The 23,010-nt window shown below is 45.6% G+C and overlaps 1 protein-coding gene across 1 annotated transcript; it reads left to right on the top strand.

The window, feature by feature from the left end:
- Window positions 1-1,173: 1,173 nt before the first annotated feature.
- On the top strand, window positions 1,174-18,101 carry LOC310646123 (actin-binding protein WASF3-like; the record flags this gene model as incomplete). Its single annotated transcript, XM_083372371.1, has 8 exons — window positions 1,174-1,306; window positions 3,809-3,943; window positions 4,914-5,067; window positions 6,352-6,469; window positions 9,104-9,288; window positions 10,020-10,283; window positions 16,613-17,004; window positions 17,944-18,101. 8 exons carry the CDS (start codon window positions 1,174-1,176, stop codon window positions 18,099-18,101), a joined length of 1,539 nt encoding a protein of 512 aa, XP_083228497.1.
- Window positions 18,102-23,010: the final 4,909 nt, after the last annotated feature.

Genomic DNA, 23,010 nt, shown 5'->3' with positions numbered 1-23,010 from the left:
CCCTGGCTATCTTTGTACCTGCTTGGCCAACAATCTTAGTAGCTGCAAAACTGAATGCATGTCCTTGTTTATTCTCTTAAGCAGCCTGAAAATAAGGTAGAAAAACAGAAGCCAGAAGATTTTGGATTCTTTTCTCCTCCACCAGTTTCACTCTTTGACCAGCAATGGATATTGGTACAGGTAGCCCTTGAATTACAACCATTCATTTAGTGACTGTTCAAAATTACAACGGCATTAAAAAAGGGGACTTGTGACTGTTTTTTGCACTTATGACCGTTGCAGCATCCCCAGGACCATGTGATTCAGACACTCGGCAACTGGCCTGTATTTATGATGGCTGCAATGTCCCATGGTTATGTGATCTATTTGTTTAACAGCCAAGTATCCCTCCATAGATGGACCGGGCAGAGTTTTCAGCTCTTTCTGCAGCCGAGGCTAGAAAAAAAAATTTAAAAAATGAATGTGCATTTGCATTTTAAAATTTAAATGAATTAAATTCAAAAATTAATCCCTGAGGATTGCTGGCTGGGGGAAGGTTGGGAAGATGGGGAAGGTCCATCCTTCCAGTTTACGGTTCTGAGTTTGATCCGTGGTCTCATTTATTTTTCAATGAATGTTAATGGAAGAGTTACTTTACAGAGTAAAAACAATGGAAATTTAAAGAGATAAGCGAATAAGTAAGAAGCAACAAAGAAAAGAAAAAAAGAGATAAGGAGGCAGATTCTGGTTTTCTTTTCAGCAGATAAAAATGCACTTACTGTATATTTTATTCTCTCTTTCTCTCTAGTTATATGGTGGCTCCCTTCTTTCCATGCACAGAGAGTACTCAACTTACGACCGTTCATTGAGTGATTGTTCAAAGTTACCACGGCAGTGGAAAAAGTAACTTATGACCGTTTTTCACACTTACCACCATTGTAGCATCCCCGAGGTGTCATACGATCATGATATGATCGTGATCACAATGGTTGCAGCATCCGGGGTCATGGGATTGATTGCCTTTTCTGGTTTTGCAGTTGGCTTCTGGCAAATGAAGTCAGAAGCCCCAAGGAGCCCGCAACTTCTGCACCGTTCAGTGCCTTCTGAAGACCCCTTGGGAAGAACATCCCGAAAGAAAATGAAACTTTCTCTCTTCTCTTTATCGCAGGCTTGGTCTACTGACCCCTCGCCAAGATGCCGTTGGTGAAGCGCAATATCGAGCCCCGCCACCTTTGCCGGGGGGCCCTTCCTGATGGGGTGACCAGCGAGTTGGAGTGCGTGACCAACAGCACTTTGGCTGCCATCATTAAACAGTTGGGAAGCCTCAGTAAGTGGGCAGGTTTCGCACGTCCCCCGAGACCCACAAATCTAAATTTAATTTAGTTTAAATGGAGGCTAAAACTTACAGGGAACGGTTGCTGGAATTGGATGTGTCTAGTTTAATGAAGAGAAGGGCGAGGGGTGACATGATAGCAGTGTTCCAGTATCTCAGGGGCTGCCCCAAAGAAGAGGGAATCAAGCTGTTCTCCAGAGCACCAGAAGGCAGGACAAGAAGCAACGGATGGAAACTAGTCAAGGAGAGAAGCAACCTAGAACTAAGGAGAAACTTCCTGACAGTTAGAACAACTAACCAGTGGAACAACCTGCCTCCAGAAGCTGTGAATGCTCCAACAGTGGAAGTTTTTAAGAAGAGACTGGACAGCCATTTGCCTGAAATGGTATAGGGCTTCCTGCCTGAGCAGGGGGTTGGACTAGATGACCTCCAAGGTCCCTTCCAACTTATTATTAATTTAGGTTAATTTAACCTTAAACTTAAACTTAACTAACTTAATAGTTTATATGCTACCTATCCTGCCAAGAGGCAACTCTAGGTGACTTTCAACCAACTTGAAATGGACTCTCAGGCTGCATTAATAGAGGGATAGAATCAAGAACACCTGTAGTTTTAGTACCGCTTTACAAAGCCTTAGTAAGGCCACACTTGGAATCCTGCATCCAGTTCTGGTCACCGCAACACGAAAAAGAGGTTGAGACTCTGGAAAGAGTGCAGAGAAGAACAACAAAGATGATTAGGGAGCTGGAGGCTACTGATTTGGTTTATTCATGGTTCATTCTATTGCATCAATCTAGGAAATGGCCTAATTCAGTAATTGGGCTAAAATAATCTACTGGATCCCAAATTGAGACAGTCCTCAAGGCATGGCTCTGAGCTGTCAGAATCCAGTGAAAATATTGTTTATTGTAACTGCAAATTCATGAAAATCCCTCTTGGCACTCAAATGCAACCAGATTTAAATGCATCTCTCCATATTCCCATATTAGCATTGGATACTTCCTTTTTCTCCTTACTTATACTTTCCTATTGATTGATGCTGCAAGAAAAAACAATAAAGTTGGGTTTGTAACATTTTTATCAGAAGAACTAGAAATACTTATCAAAAATTCTCAGCAGTCTGAACCCATTTTAAGACGGACTATGAAAACATGGCTGCTTAATATTATCTGCAAAGTACAAATAGCATCATTTGCCTTTTTCCCAACATTGGGGAATGAGTGTGTGCAGGCTTTGAGACGTAGCAGGTCACAATTATTTCACGTCTTGGGGGAAAAAATCTGTTTTGCACCTTTCTTCAGTGCTCTACATTATTTTGATCTCCTTCCTTGGGCAAAGTCAGGTGACCAACAAAGCAGGTCATCACGTTAGAGTTTTGCGTTTTCCCAAGGACTGGAAATTGTCCCAGTAGGTCCATCCAAGGGGTCAAAAAACCAGAACCCAACCTGATTTGCTTACATTGGTTAGGGATGGAGCCTTTTCTTCTGCTGAGCTTATCTTGCCTGCCTGATTTGATTAATTATCTGCAAAGCCAACAGGAGCATTTGAAGGTCAGCTGGTGTTCACGGCTGGTTCATGTGGCTTTTTCCACAGCAGAGTGCAAAAAGGGAGGGGTCCTGTCTGCTTTTGAAACATTGATATCCAAAAGAGAATCCATCTCTAGAGAGAATAGGTTAATGGCAGGGATGTTCCCTGGGATATTATCCCATCTAAAGGGGACACGGTGGCCTAGCGGTTGAGATGCAGGGCTTGTCAACCAGAAGGTTAGCAGTTCAAGACCCATCCACCATGTGACAGGGTGAGCCCCTGTTACTTGCCTCAGCTCCTGCCCACCTAGCAGTTAAAGAGGCTGGAAATGCGAGTAGATAAATAGGCACCACTTGGGTGAGAAGGTAACAGCATTCTCTGCACGTCGGTCTTATAATCATGCTGGCCACATGGCCACGGAAGTGGTGATGTGATCCCCTTTTGCAACCTTCTGACAAGCAAAGTCAGTGGGGAAGCCAGAATCACTTAACAACCCGTGTTACTAACTTAGCGATTGCAATGATTCACTTAACAACTGTGGGACAAATGGTGGTAAAAGGGGGCAAAACTAAGCAACTGTCTCGCTTAGCAATAGAAGTTTTGGGCTCAACTGTGGTCATAAGTTGAAGACTACCTGTATGTGATTGGCTGACTAGAAAGACCACTAGTCCAAACTAGGAACAGTACTAGCCATAGTTACCATCTAGAACAGTGTTTCTCAACCTGGGCGACGTTAAGATGTGTGGACTTCAACTCCCAGAATTCCTCAGCCAGCAAAGCTGGCTGGGGAATTCTGGGAGTTGAAGTCCACACATCTTAATGTCACCCAGGTTGAGAAACACTAATCTAGAACATCGCATCCAGTGGTTTATGATGGCTTCTCCATCCAGTTTCCCAACACCACTTTTTGAAGGCCATCTCTGTCTCTGCAGACCTCCAACGGGCTTCCCTTTTAACCCCTCTTTTCAGGCAGACACGCCGAAGATATTTTTGGAGAACTCTTCAACGAAGCCAATAGCTTTTATTTGCGGATGAATTCCTTGCAGGAACGAGTGGATCTTTTGGTGATCAAAGTCACTCAGCTGGACTCCACAGTGGAAGAAGGTACCGATGGTCAGACTGAATAGATTTCCATTCTTTGACCCATTCTTTGTCTCTCTTTCTCTCTCTCTCTGTCATATTTCATCCACTCGTTGACAAATATCATCCCTTCTCACATCCCCTTCAATGCCTCCTTATTATCTTCTGGCAAAATGTCTTTGTAAGTCAGAGAATGGCCCCATTGTCTGTGACTGTGTGCAAAATCCAGACCCCACTCTCCTCATTCCAACTTTTAGTGAGTTATTTAGTCTTAAAGCTATTTAGATTTATTTTTCCCTAACTTTCTGCATAGCACACAACATAATACCAATATATTTTTTATTTATGACAGACTTTCGGCTTCCTACCCTCTGCTGGCTAAAAAACAGTTATTAATAAAATCACATTTAAAATCATTTGACAGTTGGGTCAACATCTTGCATCAACTGCCCAGCAGGTTGTCCATGGAGATTCTCAATCATCCAGGGTGTCCCAAAGATGTTTTTTCAAGAAGCAATTGGACTTTGTTTTTCCTTGAAGACATTTCATTTTCCATCTAAGAAGCTTCTTCAGTTCGGACTGAATGGTGGAGAATGGAAGAATTTGTATTCCTTGGAGTCATCTGATGGTTAGCATTCTTTCTGAGGGTCATTGAGGCCACTTGGAGGTTTATGTGTGTCCTCAGAGACACCTGAATAGTGCAAATGGATGTGGAAGTGGCCTCAACGATTCTCAGAGAGAGTACTAACGACCAGATGATTGCAAGGAATATAAATCCTTCCATTCTCCCTCATTCAGTCCGAATCGTAGAAGCTTCTTGGATGAGTAGCGCAATGTCCCCAAGGAAAAACAAAGTCCAGTTGCCTCTTGAAAAAGCACCAGCAGGTTTTGCCAGCGGCCATGTGTGTGCGTGTGTACGAGTGTGTCTGTGTGTTTTGTGGATGAGAGAGGGTCACGAGCCTATCCTAAAGCGTGCCTGGTTTGTGTCTTCCAGTCTCCCTGCAGGATATCAACATGCGGAAAGCTTTCAAGAGCTCGACCATCCAGAACCAGCAGGTGGTGTCCCGCAATTCGATTCCCAATCCTGTGATGGAGATGTACCAGCGTTGTGATAAGCCTCCCCCCTTAAATATCCTCACTCCATACAGGTAGGGTGGGCGAGGGGCAGAGCTGGTGGGTTTGCATCCATTCTAAGGGTTAGAGCAGAGGTCTCCAACCTGGGTCACTTGTGGACTTCAACTCCCAAAATTGTGGACTTCAACTCCCAGAATTGGCTGGGGAATTCTGGGAGTTGAAGTCCACAAGTCTTATAGTGGCCCAGGTTGGAGACCCCTGGCTTAAAGGAAGGAATTTGACCAGGGATAGGTTGGAGGTTGGTGCCCAGAGGAAGCATGTCTTTACGACAGTGGAGATCCACAGAGTGGTGACAGTAACAAAAGTTTATTATCAATTATAATTTGGATGATGACAAGGGTGGGGATTGATTGACTGATTTGCTTTATTAAGTTTATAGGCCGCCCATCTAGCTTCGAGGCGACTCTGGGCACCTTACAACCAAGGAAGCAGTGGGGGAAATATTGCTGGAAGCCTCTTGCACTGAAACGGGCCTCTCTCTCGCTCTTTCTTTTTGGACTGAGCAACTCTCAGCTCCTCCCCAAGTTTCAAGAGAGTATTTATTCTGCACAACATGTAGGACACAGTAACTCTACAAAAGTGGGACTTGCAGGATGCTGCGTCTCAATGTTCTTGCAGGATTCCACCATTCTCCTCTTCCTCTTCCTCCTCCCTTCTCCTTCTCTTCCCCCTCCCCTCCCCTCCCCTCCCCTCCTTTCCCTCCCCTCCCTTCCCTTTCCCTCATTATCTTGTTGGGAAGAACCCAGAAAAGGATTTAACAACAGCAACAACTCTTCTCCCTCCTCCTCCTCCTCCTCCTCCTCCTCCTCCTCCTCCTCCTCTTCCTCCTCCTCCTCCTCTTCCTCCTCCTCCTCCTCCTCTTTTTTATTTTATTTATTTATTTATTTATTTATTTTATTTCCATTTATATCCCGCCCTTCTCCGAAGACTCAGGGCAGCTTACAAGGTTAGCAGTTTTAGTTTCTCTTACTTTGGAGCAGTTGAATTACTTAACATCAAGCTCTGGGAATATTAAGATTTCTCTTTGAGTAGATGTGAACCGTTAAAATGTTCCGTTGCAGAAGCACATTTCTTTTTGCAATCTTCCTTTTTTTTCCCAAAAATCCTCCTGCTGTTCTGAAACTAAAACCGCTCCTCTATACGTTTCCCTGCCCGCCTCGCTTGACTGAGCTTCGCGGGGCAAGGAGGAAGCCAACCGTGGGTCGTGCTGCAGCTCTGCCCGTCGTAAACAACAACCGTGCCTTTCTTTTCTCCTTGCTCTCTTTGTGTCCCTCCTTTCCTCCCGCTTGCTCTTCCAGGGATGATAAGAAAGATGGCTTAAAGTTCTACACCGACCCCTCGTATTTCTTTAACTTGTGGAAAGAGAAGATGCTGCAAGCCACAGAAGACAAGAGGAAAGAGAAACGCAGGCAGAAGGTAAAATAATTAAAAAAACAGCTGCAGAACCTGGAGTTCGTGGCAGGTGATCCATGTAGTCCTTGACTTACCTCCACAGTTGGGCTCAGGTGGTTAACTGAGATGGCCCTGGTTTTACAACCCTAATGAACTAATCCCTCCATAGCCCCTCCCTCATCCTGCCAGAACCGATGAAGCTTCTCGGATGAGAAGCGAAACCTCTTCTTATTCTTCCTCGAGGGGGGGAAAACGGTCCAGTGGCCTTTTGAAAAAGCCCTTTTGAGACAACCATGACCTGGATGATTGAGGATTTCTGCAGATCGATTTGACAACCTTGCCGGCCACAGTGTTTAAGTGAATCACTGCAGTTGTTAAGTGAGGCACAAAGTTGTTAAGCGAATCCAGCTCCCCCCCCCCATTGATTTGGCCGGTCGGAGGCTGGCTGGGAAGGTTGCCCGTGGCTAGTCACATGATCCCAGGATGTTGCAACTGTTGTAAATACATTACTGGTCGCCGAGTCTCACTTCTTCCAGTGCCGTTGTAACTTAGAACAGTCGCTAAACGAACGGCTGTAAGTCAGGGACTGGCTGTTGTAGATGCAGCTAAATTTCCATCTAGAAATCATAGAAGACAGGAAGAGGTTTATGTGGAACCAAGGAGAAAATTAAGAATTAATTGTGAGAACAATTAATCAGTGGAACAGTTTCCCACCCAGAGTTGGGAGGTTTTCAAAAAGAGATTGGATATCCATTTGTCCAGGATGGTATACGGACTCCTGCTTAGGGCAGGGGGCTGGACTAGAAAACCTCTAAGGTCCCTTCCGGCTTTATGATTTTATGAATCTCATCTTTTTTTACAAAGAAAATAGGTGTGTCCTACTTTTGCTTTCCCCTTCCCATCCAGTTGTATGGTCCATAGGTAACTCAGCAAGGGTGTGCCGCAAATTTTTATTAGTTTATCAAAATATAAAATGCCAAAATACAAAGAAAAATGGGAATGATAGGAAAATAGGAAGGAAAAGGAAGAAAGAAAAAAGACGAGTGTTGACTTACGGCTTCTTTTGGTTCAATAGAATAAGATCATAACATATAACCTCAACTTTTACCTTTTATATGATAACATTTACTAGCCATTTCTATAACAACAAACCAAAGGTTTTTTCCCCACCTCAAGCACAAAGTCCAGAAGTGGTTTCCATGCAGGAGCAAAATAAATTGTATTCTTCTCTTCAATCAAAGCAGTCCATTTAGCCCTCTCTGCGAACTCTGTCAGCTTTTGAAGCTGTTCTAATCAGCAGCTATCTAATCAGCAAAACCCAAAATCAAAAGTTTCTTTTTTTTCCTCCCACCTCAAGCCCGAAGTCCAGAAGTGGTTTCCATGCAGAAGCAAAATTGATTGTATTATTTTCTTTAGTCAAAGCAGTCCATTTAGCCCTCTCTGCTAAATCCATCCACTTTTGCAGCCATTGTGGGAATCACAGCAGGGGTGAGATGGGATGGAGAGGATTCCCACGTGTTGCTTCAACAAGGCCAGGTTGTTCTGTTCCAACCTACGACCGGCCCTGTTGGAATGTCAGGGACAACCCCTTTTTATAAACAATAGGATGGAACTAATCCAACCAGCCTGCAATTAGTGCAGGTTCGAGTCCCACCAAGCTCAAGGTTGACTCAGCCTTCCATCCTTCCGAGGTAGGTAAAATGAGGACCCAGATTGTTGGGGGCAATAAGCTGACTTTGTAATAATGCCGCTTGGGGGTCCCTGAAAGTCCTAATAAGCAGGCATATACATAGAAGGAAGGCTATTGCTAAGCACATTGATTTGTGCTTTAGATTGTAAGCCACCCTGAGTCTTCGGAGAAGGACGGCTTCTACAAGAAGCCAGATTATAACCCCTTTCTTTGCCATGTATGCATGTATGTATGTATGGGTGGGCCCTAACAAGCAGGCATATACATAGAATGAAGGCTACTGCTAAGCTTGTAAGCCGCCCTGAGTCTTCGGAGAAGGGCGGGATATAAATGTAATAAAAAATAAATAAATAAAATAAAATATAAATGGGATTAAAAAAAATATTTGCAAAAGCTAAACGAAAAAGTTCAAACAAAAGTTAAACAAATACAGACCAAGACTTATCAGAAGCTCTTCAAACGGTTGCCTTCAGCAACCAGCACCTCCCACACATTCCCCTTTTAACAGCAGTCCCAAGGTGTGGCTTCTCATTGCCTTCTCCCAAGTTGCCTCATTGCTTTCCTCTGCTCAGTTCTGCTAGATTGCCTCCTGCTCCTAGCGTTCCTGAACAGAGCCAGCTGTGGATCGTCTTCTTCCAATCCTTCATGCTCACACAGCTGAGTCTGGGGAGGAACAAGATGGGAGGGGCCAGGCTGAGAGTTCTGCTGTGCATCAGAACCTTCCTCTGACACCAAAGGCTCTCCAAACCCCTCCTCCTCCTCCTCCTCCTCTTCAGAATTGTCCGACTTAGCTGCCGAAACCACAGGCTGATGCTGAATCACGACACAGGTGTAGAATAAGCTGTTTTGTAATTGGGATGGAGGGGACTTTGCCCCAGCTCTTTGGAGCCATCTCCAAAGGGGTGGGGGGTGGGGGGAGTGGGCTTCGCTGAAGGGTTTTTTCTTCTTCCCCACCCAACTCCCTCCAGGAGCAGCGACTGGTGGAGGATTCCACCCGGGAGGTGAAGAAAGTGCGGAAGGCGCGAAACCGGCGGCTGGAGTGGAATATGATGGCTTACGATAAAGAATTCCGGCCGGATAACAGGTTCTCACCATCCCCATATCACATGGCTTCATCGGAAGGATCACTGTCCCCAGATAATAGGCAGGTTTTGTGAATGACACACCTCGCTTGGCCTCCTTCCGTTGCTTTGGCTGCCTTGACTTGCTTTGCTCTGTTGTTTTGGCTTTCCCTTGCTTTGACTTTGCAAGGGCTTTGGGGATGCTTTTATGGAGGAGGGCACGTCCTTTGGGCAGTTGCAGGGTCAGGGAAATCAGTGCCTTTTTAAAAAAAATGAATCCCAATATTTGCTGCTCGGGGACTGCTGCCTCGGGGCGAGGGCTTGGCTGGATGGCGCTGGTGGCGCTGGTGGCGCTGAGCTGAGCACTTAAGGGCACCAATTGGAACATGTGGAATTGTGCTTGCACCTCCTTCCCACCTGCCCCTTCCCCTTCTCTTCCTTCCCTTGTCCTCTTTCCTTCTCTTTCCCTCTATGGCCCCTCTATTCCTCTTTCTCTTCTACCTTCCCCTCCCACCCTTCCTCCTGCTCCTTCACCTCCACCTTCATCTTGTTCTCCTTTTCTTCCTCCTCCTCCTTCACCTCTACCTTCATCTCCTCCTCCTTCACCTCCACCTTCATGTTGCTCTCCTTTTCTTCTTCCTCCTCCTTCATCATCTCTTCCTTCATTTTCATCTCCTCCTCCTCCTCCCCCAATCCCTTTGTTCCAAGAGGTGATAGATACCATCAGATCCCTCCCATCAACTGGCTCCTCTGCTCATCCCTCCCCCCCCCCCCGTCCCTGCCCTCCAGGGGTACAATCTCTTGGTGTTTTTGTCTGCAACAGATCTTACGCATCCGATGTAGCTGATCATTCCTACCCAGCCAGTCCTAACCATCTTGGCCAACAGATGATGGCCCCAACCTCACATCTGGCCACCGAGAACAAAGAAGTGGTGCTGGTGGCCACCCAGGTCCAGGATCAGATCTTCAGGCCTTCGGCAGTGGGCAGCCGGCAGAACAGCCTCAACCGGGTACAGCAGCCCCATGTGCCACAGCCACCCGAGACTATGTTAAACGGACCAAGACCTCAGATAATCAAGGACTATGGGTATGGATTCCTGCCTTCTTCTTTTGTCTGTTTGTCATGACTTTCTCCTTAAGCAGGAAGAATTGGGTGCCTCCTGATGCTCCCGGCTTGAATAGTGCCTCTTTCCAGAACTACAGAAATGTGATGTAACTTATTCTACAAGAAGCCAGATTATAACCCCTTTCTTTGCCATGTATGCATGTATGTATGTATGGGTGGGCCCCAAATAAAGATTCAATGCCCTGATATCACCCTTAGAAAATAATACCTAAAGCAGGGGCCTTCAAACTTGGCAACTTTTAAGACGTGTGGATTTCAACTCCCAGAACTCCCCAGCCAGCATAGTTGGGGAATTCTGGGAGTTGAAGTTGAAATCCACAAGTCTTCAAGTTGACAGGTTTGGAGAGCCCTGGCCTAGAGTTGTATCCTTTGATGGAAGATAACTCTTGACTGTCCTGAGAAATTAAATCATACCTGTTGCGTAGGAGCATAGGAAAGTGTGCCCATTATTTCAGCCAACTGGTATAGTGGGAGATTCGTATCTTAGGGCAAGCCCGGACTGCTGTTTGGTCCATAATCCTGGGAATCTTTCAGTGGTCCCCAGCCAAAGGTCACACACGGTGACCTCTCTAGTCGCACCAACAGGGCTCAGTCCTCTATGTAAATACCATGTCAGGACCCACTTCAAGCCCACATTTTAGGAAAGCAGAACTCTTGGAAACAATTTCTTCCAAGCAGGAACTTTTATTAAGAGTAGGTGATAGCAGGCATAATAGATCTGAGGATCTGAGATTTCCCGCGCAACCCAGAAGATTATAGTATACCCAAGCAGGACCCCACCTCATAGTTGACTGCCCGATGTGGGATAGCCAATCCCCAAGTGTTAAGTCCGTTGTGGGAACTGGGGAGATAACATCAGCCCACCTCCAGCTCACTGCAACAAGGAGGCTTCTTCACACCTTTCTCGGAGAGCATAGACATAAACCAGGCACTGAGGTTACATTCCTTAATGGGTTTTGACATACCATCTGGGGTCAACTGTTGAAAGAGTTGGCATTTCCCCTTGCTGTGATTTTTAGGAACTGGAGCAATTGTAGCCAATCTTATGCTCATAAGCAGTGGTTGATGTTTGTTTATCCTCAGACCTGCACTTTTCTCATCCGACTTCAATAACCACCATTCCATTTTTCCCCCTAGCCTTTTAAATTAACACGTGCTCAGGAAGGGCCCCAATCCAGGTCTTCTCGGTGCCAAACAATCCTTGTTGGCTTTTTGCACGAGTGCAGAATTCACCCTTTCTTTGGCTGTTGGAAAAGGTTACCATCCAGTAGCCAATTAAAAATGGATTATGTGTATATTTTGATAAAGGGTTAAGAGTACAGATAGTCCTCAATTTACATCTACAAATAAACCCAAATTTTCTGTTGCAAAGTGAGACAATTGTTAAGTGATTCCCCCCCCCCATTTTACAACCCTTCTTGCCATTGTTGTTAAGTGAATCACGATAGTTGTTGAGCTACCATAGTTGTTGTTACGGGGATCTGGCTTCCCCCTTGACTTTGCTTGTCAGAAAGTTGCAAAAGGCGATCACGTGACCCCAGGACACTGCGACCGTCATAAATATGAGTCAGTTGCCAAGCATCTGAATTTTGGTCACGTGACCCGAGGGATGCTGCAACGGTCGTAAGTGTGAAAAATGGTAAGAACTCATATGTTCTGGCAACGGGGAAGACAGAATCGTTTAACAACCAGGTTACTAACTTAACAACCGCAGGGATTCTCTGAACAACTGTGGCAAGAAAGGTCGCAAAATGGGGCAAAATTCACTTAACAACTGTCTCACTTAGCAGCAGAAATTTTGGGCTCAATTGTGGTTCTAAGTCGAGAACTGCCTGTACCAAGATATACACTTAATCCCTTTTTAATTGGCTAATCAACACATTGGATGGCAGCCCTTTCCAACAGCCAAAGAAAGGGTGGATTCTGCATCCATACCCAAAGCCAGCCAAGATTGTTTGGCACAAAGAAGACCTGGATTAGGGTCCTTCCCGAGCGCGTGTTAATTTTTTTCAGTGCCGTTGTAACTTTGAACGGTCACTTAAATGGACTGTTGTAAGTCAGGGACTGCCTGTAATCAATACGTGGGAGCGATTTTCTCCACCAGCTTCCTCTGATCCCTGCCTCCAGACGGGGACCCGTTTATATTCCAGGTTGAAGGCTTCATCTTGGGAAGTGCAACAACACATTTTGGCCTAGACCAGACATGTCAGACACAAGGCCCGGGGGCCAGATCCGGCCCGTGAAGTGGTTTCATGCGGCCCGTGAAGCCATCCTGGAAACAGTGAGGGAACAGCCCCCACTGCCTTGGCCCTGACCCAGAGACCCTCCTTCCGCCAGAGACCCTCAGATCTGTCCCACTCCTGCCCAGGCCCCCATAGGCAGCCTTGATGCGAACGATGTAGAGCTGGCCACGCCCACCCAGTAGGCCATACGCACTCTAGTCACGCCCACCCAGTAGGCCATACGCACTCTGGCCACGCCCACCCAGTAGGCCATACACACTCTGGCCACGCCCACCCAGTAGGCCATACGCACTCTGGCCACTCCCACCCAGTAGGCCATACGCACTCTGGCCACGCCCACCCAGTAGGCCATACGCACTCTAGCCACGCCCACCCAGTAGGCCATACGCACTCTAGCCACGCCCACCCAGTAGGCCATACGCACTCTAGCCACGCCCACCCAGTAGGCCATACGCACTCTGGCCACGCCCACCCAGTAGGCCATACGCACTCTGGCCACGCCCACCCAGTAGGCCATACGCACTCTGGCCACGCCCACCCAGTAGGCCATACGCACTCTAGCCACGCCCACCCAGTAGGCCATACGCACTCTGGCCACGCCCACCCAGTAGGCCATACGCACTCTAGCCACGCCCACCCAGACCATACCCACCCGGCCCCCTGAGGACAACCGCAATGCTGATGCGGCCCTCAATGAAATTGAGTTTGACACCCCTGGCCTAGAGCGAATTTACTAGAATGTGGATTTTCACAACTACAACGGGAGGGATGTTTTAGCTGAGAAGCAGTTGCTATGGGGAATCTTTCAATCAGCATTATCGTGTTCCAAGGCAAAGCAGAATGATTGCGTTTCATTATTTCTCATTGTTTTTATTGTAAATTTGTTCCCTTTAGTTTCCAATCAATTTAATCCCTGGCACGAAACCTATTAGGGATTTTTTTTGTATGCTTTTGTTTGAACATGACGCAGGTTATCTATTTTCTTGGAACAGGCATTTTTTTTAAAGTCTTTTTTATTATACAATATGATTCTCGTTAATTTTGTATGTTTTATGCCCATTTTCTCCAATATCTGAATTTTTACATCTTAAAGGTTTTTTTTTTAATGAACTGTTTTACAAAATGTGTGTATCATTGGCAGATTGAGTCAGGACATTTGAACACAACAGTTTTTTAAAATGTGAATTATTTCCTTAGGTGGGCTGAGGAAGTGATCTATATTTTAATAAAAGCAATCTACAAATTTCTCATGGAGCTCTCTAGCAAATGCTGGTGATGTGTTGCATTTCTGCATTCCTTTAGATGGAATTTAAAAAGTCTGCCATTCTGCAAATAATTTAATGTTTTATTACTCTACAACTTTAACTGGCAGCCTTCTCTCTGGTCCTTCCACTTCTAATTGATTTATTTTCAGTGTAGTCAGGTCAGCATCGATAAATGGATTCCCTAATTACCCCTTACTTATTCCTTTTCTTTTGCTCAGCAGAATTTCAATTACTGGTTTCTTCCCGATTAAAACTTTTCTTTTTACAATAGAAAGATGTCCACAGGCCAAAAAGGAAGGTGAACCTAAGGGAATGCATGGCAGTTTGCTTCCCTTGCTAAACAAGACACAATTACAAGGATGTAGGACCTAAGGGCGAATCTTCCCATTAAAAACCCTAGTGATTTAAAAGCCTCAGTAATGTAGTTGAACCTCACATAATAAGTTGAGCCTCGCATAATAAGCTAGTGTTGGCAGTTGTGCTTTAAGACCAAGTCAATTCAAGGAGGGGAAAAAACATGACCAGGAAGACTATAGGAAAGCAATAGGCTGTGAAGAGCTGGGATTTCACTTCACTTTTGCTTTTACTCATCTGGATTGTGTCACTCTCCACTTCAGCAGATGTTTATATCTCCCCTCAGCCTTTCTCTGTCGTACTCCAGCTGGCCCTGAGATCTTTATGTACATCATCTCTCCATCTTATAGGAAGTTGTCCAAGTGAACTTGTATGGTGGTAGGAACACCACCATCTCACCTTAAGGTCAAGGAAGAGAACTATTTTGGTGTAGCGGTTGTGGCACCTGGTTAGAAGCTGGGAGAGCATGACTTCTAGTTCTGGCCAGATCAGTAGGGTGACCTTTGGCTAGTAACTTTCAACCCTAGGCAAAACCCTGGCCAATGGCAAAACTCATTTGTAAGTCTTGATGCGACAACTGCACAAAGTTGTTCATATGTTACTCCTAGACCAGACTAATAAATCCTAACTAATAAATGCAATGTAAGTCACTTTTGCTGTACAGCTGTAGTAACCAAATCTTGCAAAATAGAATGTTCTTCCTCCCTCGTATATCTCTGTGCAAGTGAGGGAGGAGCTGGTTTGAAATGTTTTCTCAAGTTACCTTCTTGGACCAGGTTTAGGCCCCTCTTATCTGAGCAGTGTCTTGGTAGACAGCCTTCCTTTTGTCCTTGAGGTTATTCCCCCTGCCCTAAACACTACACAGTCACCAGGACTTGAAGGTGAGCAGGCATAAAAAGGGAAAAGTCTAATGCTCCTGCCCATTCGTATTTCCATGTTGATGCTACACTTATGACATGCATAGCATTGGCCATGGCCAAATATACATAAATCGATGTTTATTTGAGAAGCAACCTAAAACAAAGGAGGAATTTCCTAACGGTGAGAGCAATCAACCAACGGAATAGCTTGCCTTCATAAGTTGTGGTTGCTCCATCACTGGAGGCTTTCAAAAAGAGACTGGACAGCCATTTGTTTGAAATAGTGTAGGGTCTCCTGCTCAAGCAGGAGAGTTGCACTACAAGACCTCTGAGGTCCATTCCAATTGTATTATTCCATGTTCTATATTCTATGTTCTAAGTAAAACAGCAATTCGATGGTAAATATTTGGGGGGAAAGTATCAGGACCACGGAGAGCAGCCTGAATTGATGCTGTAGACCAGGGGTCCCCAACCCCGGGGCTGCAGCCCACTACTGGTCTGTGTCGTATTCCAAATTGGGCTGTGTGTGCACAGCTCAACCTGTGGGCACTTGCATGCGTGCAGGCCGGCGTGCCACTTGTGCAAGATGAACTGTGTGTACGTGCACACGCACTCCTGCCAGCCACTCATGCTCCCCAATTCCAAATAGGCCGTGGCCCAATAGTGGGCTAGGGACTGGGGACCCCTGCAGTAGACAAATATGCATGGTGGATTTCAGAGAATATTTCATAGAATCCTAGCGCTGGAAGGGACCTTGGAGGTCTTCTAGTCCAACCTCCTGGCCAAGGCAGGAGATTGTATGCCATCCTGGACAAATGGCTGTCCAATCTTTTCTTGGAAACCTTTTGAGCATTCCTCATCGTATTTAAGGGTAGCCAAGAGATATTATACTGCAAAGCACAGATTTGAATTGGAAAAGATCTTCGCCTGCAAAGAAATGGCTTCCTTGCCTTTTTTGGTTAGAACATCATGTTAAGGTCATTACCTTGTCCGCAGCAAAAGACAGCCGTGTATTTTAAGATAAGCAACAATCCTTGGATCACATGAGCATAGAAACAGCCTTGACCTTTATTTTCCTTGCCTAGAGGCAAAAGCAGAAAATATTAGAACAGATCTGCATTCATTGATTATGGGGAATAAAAATGTATTGGTTGCATGAAACAAAAAGCTTTAAAAGGACAGTCAATAGATTTAGAAAACTTGAACCTTCTGGCCTTAAGAAGCTTCTCTCCAAATCAAGGAAATGGGCCATCCAAGACTCGAAGGGAAGAAAGGAATTTAGTCAGCTAAGGCTACTTTAGGTTGGACAACCCGTTGTCACCGTTTTAGAGAGATTTCCTTACCAAATTCCTCGAGGTTATCAACAATGGCAGAGCTTCTAAGGTGCAGAGAGTCCTCATTTACAACCACAATTGAGCCCAAAATTGATGTTGCTATGCGAGACATTTGTTAAGTGAGTTTTGCCCCCATTTTATGACTTTTCATGGCACTTGTGAAGTGAATCACTGCAGTTGTCAAATCAGTCACACAGTTGTTAAGTGAATCTCTCCCTCTGTCTTTCTTTGCAGTCCTCAACCAGTGCCAATGGCAGACTATTTTGTGCCGCCTGCTCCTCCGCCCCCACCCCCAGTCATCCCCTCGGCTCAAACCGCCTTCGACAGCCCCATCTCAGCACCTTCCGCCATGGTGCCCAACGCGGCCCCTTCCGTTAGCCATGCCACCTATGTGCCCACCCCTCCCCCTGCTGCGCCCTGCCCCTATTCTGCCTCTCCCCCCCAGGCTGGCCCCATGGGACCTCCTGTTGCACCTCCCCCTCCGCCCCCCGGGCCCCCCACCATCTCGGCCTCCCCCGCACACACAGCCTCGCCACCTGCCCTGACGGTGGAATCCCGGAAGCAGCCGGTGCCCCTGATTCCGATGACCGATGCCAGGAGTGACCTGCTTGCTGCCATCCGCCGGGGTGAGTAAATGCCTTGGCTTTGCCTACGGTTGGGACACACCTGCAGAGCTGGAGCTGATGGACTTTAGTGGCCCTGGCTTTCTGCCAGGAGGCAGTTGGCAAAGGAAGCAAAATTAGGAGAACATCACCCTGTCCCCCAAACCAAAGGGCAGAGTGGGACAACCTGCAATGCCCAGCTCACCAGGGTCATCTTGCCATGGTCAGTTCACCATGGCCATAGTGGCACAGTGGTCAGAATGCATAATTGTAGGCAAACTCACTGCCCACTGCCAGCAGTTCGATCCTGACGGGCTCAAACGTTGTCTCAGCCTTCCATCCTTCTGAGGCCGGTAAAATGAGGACCCGGATTGTTGGGGACAATAGGCTGAGTCTGTAAACCGCTCAGAGAGGGGCTGTAAAGCACTGTGAAGTCTCGCTATTGCCAACTTGCCGTGAGACAACTCACCACAGGGCAATTTAACCATTCAATTTACTTATTTAAAATAATTAAAACATTATTTTAATTTTTATCATTCGTATTTCATTTTGTCTCTCCTTTGGCATCCTTTCATGATTCTGTTTCACCATTTCTTGGATATCAGTGTAATTCTTTTCCTGCGGTGAGTTATTTCATGGCAAACTGGCCACGGCGACTTGTTCCACAGTGAGTTGGCCGTGGCAAGCTGCTGCTGGCAGAGACCAGATGCCCTCTCTTCCTGAAGTAGGGTCCCAGCATCCTTGGGTAGGGTTGGTAAGCGGATCCACCTTCAGCGCCGGCACTCAAGCTGAGAGCGTTGGAGTCCAGAAGTCTTAAGGTCGCCACGCTAGGAGACCCCTGCGTTAGACCAAAAGCATCACACCCAGAAGGGACAAAGCCGGTCCAAGACCTCAGCTTGTGCCAAGCATCCGCTTCCTTAGGCTGACCTGGAGGAAAAAAACCTTCCTTTTTCCCCTCCCCAGGAATCCAGCTGCGCAAAGTCCAAGAGCAGTGGGAACAGGAAGCCAAAAAAGAGCCAGTGGGCAACGATGTGGCCACGATCCTCTCCCGAAGGATTGCTGTGGAATACAGCGAATCAGACGACGACTCGGAGCTGGATGAGAATGAGTGGTCCGATTAAAGAAGGGGGCGGTGGGCAGCCTTTGGAGCAGGAGAGGTGGGGGGGCCAGGCCTCCCGGGTTTTCCCCTGCTACCTGTCTGCCACAGGGCCTAGGCGACTCAGGCGTCCTGGCAGGTAAATCACAGCTGCTCCGAGCAGCTCAGTCTTCAGGAGCTTTGCTTTTGTGCCATGTTGTGTTGTTGACAATGTTTTAAGGTGGCCTCTTTGTGGGCGGACGGGCATTGCGGATCCTTATTTTTTCAAAACGCACGGTTGGGCTGGGGTGGGGGAGGAGAAGACCGGCTTCCTCCCGAGTTTTCCCACTGGTGAAAATGGCATCTGATTTTTTTTCCCAACATGCTGGGAAAATGGAGCAGCCTTCCCTTCCCCTTAAACCATACCGGTGTGGGGGTGTGTGTGGGGGTGCCTTTGCAGCCATGAAATTCATTCCCGCTCAAGATTTCAGCCTGGGCCTGAGAGATTTAGAGAGCCCTCACTGAGAGACACTAAGGGGATAAATTGAAGCAAATGCCCTTTCTAGAGAGACCCATTCATCAGAGAGCACGGGAAAAGCCAACAATGTGGTTTCCAAAGTTAGATGGGTGTAAATCGTTCTTGAGTTTGTCTCCATTGCTTCTAGCACTTTCAACCGAGTTCCAGAAAGCAAATTGACTGGGACAAATTACTCGCACTTTGCAAGGGAAGGGGAAAAACAGGACGACAGTAGATTTCACACTTCCCCAACCTGCTGATCACAACCCTAATCCCCAGCCTGCAAAGTCCTTGGCTGTGCTAGCCGCAGCTTACGAGAGCCTGAATCCACACATCCTTAGGACCTCACCTCGGGGAAACAGCCTAACGGCATAGGATTCTATAAGCCACAGTTTATTCTGCAAGCCATATTATGGCCGGTAGGAAGAGCTTGAGCCTTGCTACTGTTGGCAGTTAAGCATCTTCTTTTCTAAATGACGTAAGTCGGGACAAGCCTAAAAAAATAAGCTCAGCAAGAGAAGGCAGTAGCTGGACAAAGGACAATCCCAGTTCAGATGTGATCAAGGGAGTTTGAGAACAAATCCCACATCAGCAGCCATTGGGGGAGGTGATTCAGCATTGCAAGATCTTTTGACTCTACTTGTAGAAAACATAAATCCCCTGTTCTCCAGAAGAATATTCTGACTCTACTTAGTGGGAAGATGGAGTATTTTTTCCCCCTACTTTAATCATTTTTCACCCAGGTGACCGTGTGGATAGCGAGCCACGAATGTTTCTAACCATAAGAGTTTCAAGTCTCCAAGGCATCGGCAGAACCTGGCCAACAATTAATTTGCTGAGTTATTTTGCATTCTGATCTATAGCTATTTTTTTCTCAGTATTGCCATGGAGAAAATGTTCCATCTCCTTCTCCTCTCCCCCCCCCCCACTTCCCCCCCTAATTGTGAAGAACTACAAAGAATTGCTGTAAAATGACTTGTGTATCCAGAAAAAAATGTTTGCAAAATAATAACCGGAAAATTCTGGTTTTTGAGCTGATATAACCAAATAAGATAAAAATGTCAACCATCACCAACAGAGCATGATGTTTTAAAGTGCATCTTTCTTTCCAGAAAGATGCTAATGGTGTGCTTTTTCCTGATTTAATCATCCTAAAATCCTTGAGCAGCCTTGAAAATTAAAATTTCCCACCAAAGTAAGCTGATATTCACACACCTTTCATAAGTACCTAATTTTGTAGTTGTGCCTATTTGGAAGTAAGCCCTGATTGAGTTCCGTTGGGCTTACACTCGCTAAATGTACATAGGATTATAATGGTAATTTTTAAAAATATATCAGTATTTGGCAGTGAATGAAAACAAGTGCCAATTCCTCTCTCCTAAGATCACCTATTTTTTTTACTTATATTTTTTATTTTATTCAGAATAAAGTTAAAATACAAAATACAAAACTAAAATACAAAATAGGGAAAAAACCCCACAAAACACAAAGCAGTCAGAACATTAAAAAAGTGTAACAAAAAATAACCACCCATTTTTAATGTTCTGATTGCTTTGTGTTTTGTGTTTTTCTTTTATATCTTTTTGGATTTTTTTTTTGTATTTTGTAGATCACCTAATTTTTTTTTAATTGGGTGAGCGTGAGGCTGTAAACTGCCTCCAGATTCATTGTTTTTCACAGCTTTTGGGTTTAATTTGAGCGAGCGCTGAGATCCAGTTTTGACAATCAAGATAAACTAAAGTGTTTCCACTGCTGAGACGTGTTAAGGACAATGTCTGTCTCTCAATTTTTGGCATATGCAATTTTTTTTTTGGTATGCTACACCTTGCCTAAGTTGGTTTGCCTTTGTCAACCAAGGGAGAACAACTGAAATTACGTTAATGGACATCCGATCATTCTGAGGCTGTCGCCTTTTCTCCAAGAAAACTCTCCACATGCCTTGCAGGGAGGTGGGGTCCATGTAGCTTGTGCAGGCAGTTCTTGACTTATGACAACAATTGAGTCCCAAATGTCTGTTGCTAGGGGAGACAGTTGTTAAGCGAATTTTGCCCCATTTTACCAACTTTCTTGTCACGGTCGCTAAGTGAATCACTGCACTTAGTTAATAACATGGTTGTTAACTGAATCTGGCTTCCCCATTACTTTTGCTCATCAGAAGGTCGCTAAAGGGGAATCACGTGACCCCGGGCAACCGTCATACAGTAGCGGCCAAAACTGTGGAAACCTTTTGGGATAAGTGTACAGTAGAAATGCCAACTTTGGTTTAAGTTTCCACTAATTTTTCTTCTAATTTCTTTATATCTGTAGCCTTGTTCACTTAATAATACTATTTTACATCGCTTTCTGGGCGTCTGGTCAACTCTTTGCACTATTACTTTAATTTTGTTACGTTTTACAAGCTCACTCAATGAAAGAACGCAAAAAAACTCCAACCAACTTGATAGCGATCACATGGCACACTGACAAATATTCTCCTCCGGCTTCAATACAGGACATCAAGAACCAAATCCTGTTGTGATCTGATTGGCTCATTGCCAAAACAAGATGACACCCAATTGGCTCTCTAAATCTTTGTGCTCATTGGCTACAATCAGATGACGGAAAGCTATCTGATATCAACCTAAGCAAGTTGTGCTTCCTTGTTCTGGCTATTTGGCTATAACTTTTCGTAGAATACAGTACAGATAATTGAACGATTATCTTTGTTGCATTACATTCTTGATTAAATTATCTTTCCTTTAATATATAATTTTACGGTACTACAAAAAAAAAAGTGGTGTTATTAGCCATGAAACTTCGAAAATACACTTTTCCCAAAAGGTTTCCACAATTTTGGCCACTACTGTAAATAGGAGTCAGTGGCCCAGCGTCTAAATTTTGACCACGTGACCACGGGGGGATGCTGCAAGGATCACAGGAGTGAAAAACAGTCACGAGACACTTTCTTCAGTGCTGTTGTCACTTCGGTCACTAAATGAACAGTTGCAAAGCGAGGACTGTCCTTCAGGGAACAGATGTGTACACAGGGCTTCAGCTCTCTTGAAAGGAGCATTGTGGAAAATATGCCTAGATTTGGGGCACATCACGTCGTCAGGCAGAAGGGAGGGGGTTCAGGTAGCCCTTGACTTAGGACCACAATTGAGCCCAAACTTGTATGTTGCTAAGTGGAACATGGGTTAAGCGACCATTTTATGACCTTTCTTGCTCCAGCTGTTAAGCGAATCATCGCAGTTCTTAAATTAGTGACATGGTTGTTAAGTGAACCTGGCTTCCCTCATTGATTTTGCTCGTCAGAAGGTCGCAAAAGGCGATCACGTGACCCCACGGCGACCAACATAAATATGAGTCAGTTGCCAAGTGTCTGAATTTGATCACATGACCATGGGAATGCTGCAACGGTCATAAGTGTGAAAAATGGTCATAAGTCATGTTTTTTAAATGCCGTCGTAACTTTGAATGGTCAGTAAACTGTTGTAAGTCAAGGACAACTGTAGGGATTTCCAGCTGAGGTTCTTTGTGTGCTGGAATGGTGCGTTTTAATGCTTGGTTAGTTACGAATGGAATTGGGGTTTGGGCATGGGTTTTTGAGGCTCCAGAGGTTCCTCTTTCACATCCCCTGGCTGAAAAGCAAACATTTTAAGATTCAGAGTGGGGGTCCCGGATGGGTGTGTGGGGATGGTGTGATTGCCAAAGGTCTCAAAGCCAGAGTTGGACTGAGTCATATTTCCCCTCGTTGGCTTGGTTCTTTGGCCTTCAAAGCCTTCAAGGACGATCAAAATTTCTAAACATCTTATGAATCTGTGCATCGTTTGTTGACATTATGACGTACAGCTTTTTCCCGGGTCAGAATTGGATCCAGGATTCTTACACTCTGTTCAGCTACACCCCTTCCATTCCTTACGGATCCCCGAGAGCATCAATGAAAATGCAGCAGGGCTTTCTACTGGGTGTGATGTCTTATGCAGCTGAAGGCCTCTGACATGCTAGCCCCACCATAAATAGGTTCTGCTGTCCTCCTGTTTTCATATTGGCAGATCTATCCAGCCCCAGAGGTGCCCTTAGCAGGATCAGCCCTCTCTGCATCACGGATCACTGCCATCTTCTCCATCCAATCTGCTCCCCATCAGTCTTCAGGTCGGCTTCACCGGAAAGCAGTGGAGCCCACGATGAGCAGAAGTGACTTTCCGTCCTCGCTTTCTTCATTGTCAAGGTACAAGGTTGGACAGAGAAGATGGCAGAAGATTGGATAGAGAGGGACAAAGGATCGGTTTTACCTGTAGAACATCCAAGCCTCAGTTGCTGCATCTGCAGGCTGGCTGGGCAACTGAAGTCCACAACTCTTCATGTTGCCAAGGCTGAGAAATTCTGATTTAGTACCAGGCAGATTCTTGAGTCCAGATGTCAGATCCGCAGTGAACTAGATCATTACAGGTCGTCC

This window comes from Vipera ursinii, assembly GCF_947247035.1.
Source record: "Vipera ursinii genome assembly, chromosome: 12".
NCBI lineage: Eukaryota > Metazoa > Chordata > Lepidosauria > Squamata > Viperidae > Vipera > Vipera ursinii.
The sequence above is the reverse complement of the archived record's forward strand: the minus strand, read 5'-3'. Positions and strand labels throughout refer to the sequence as shown.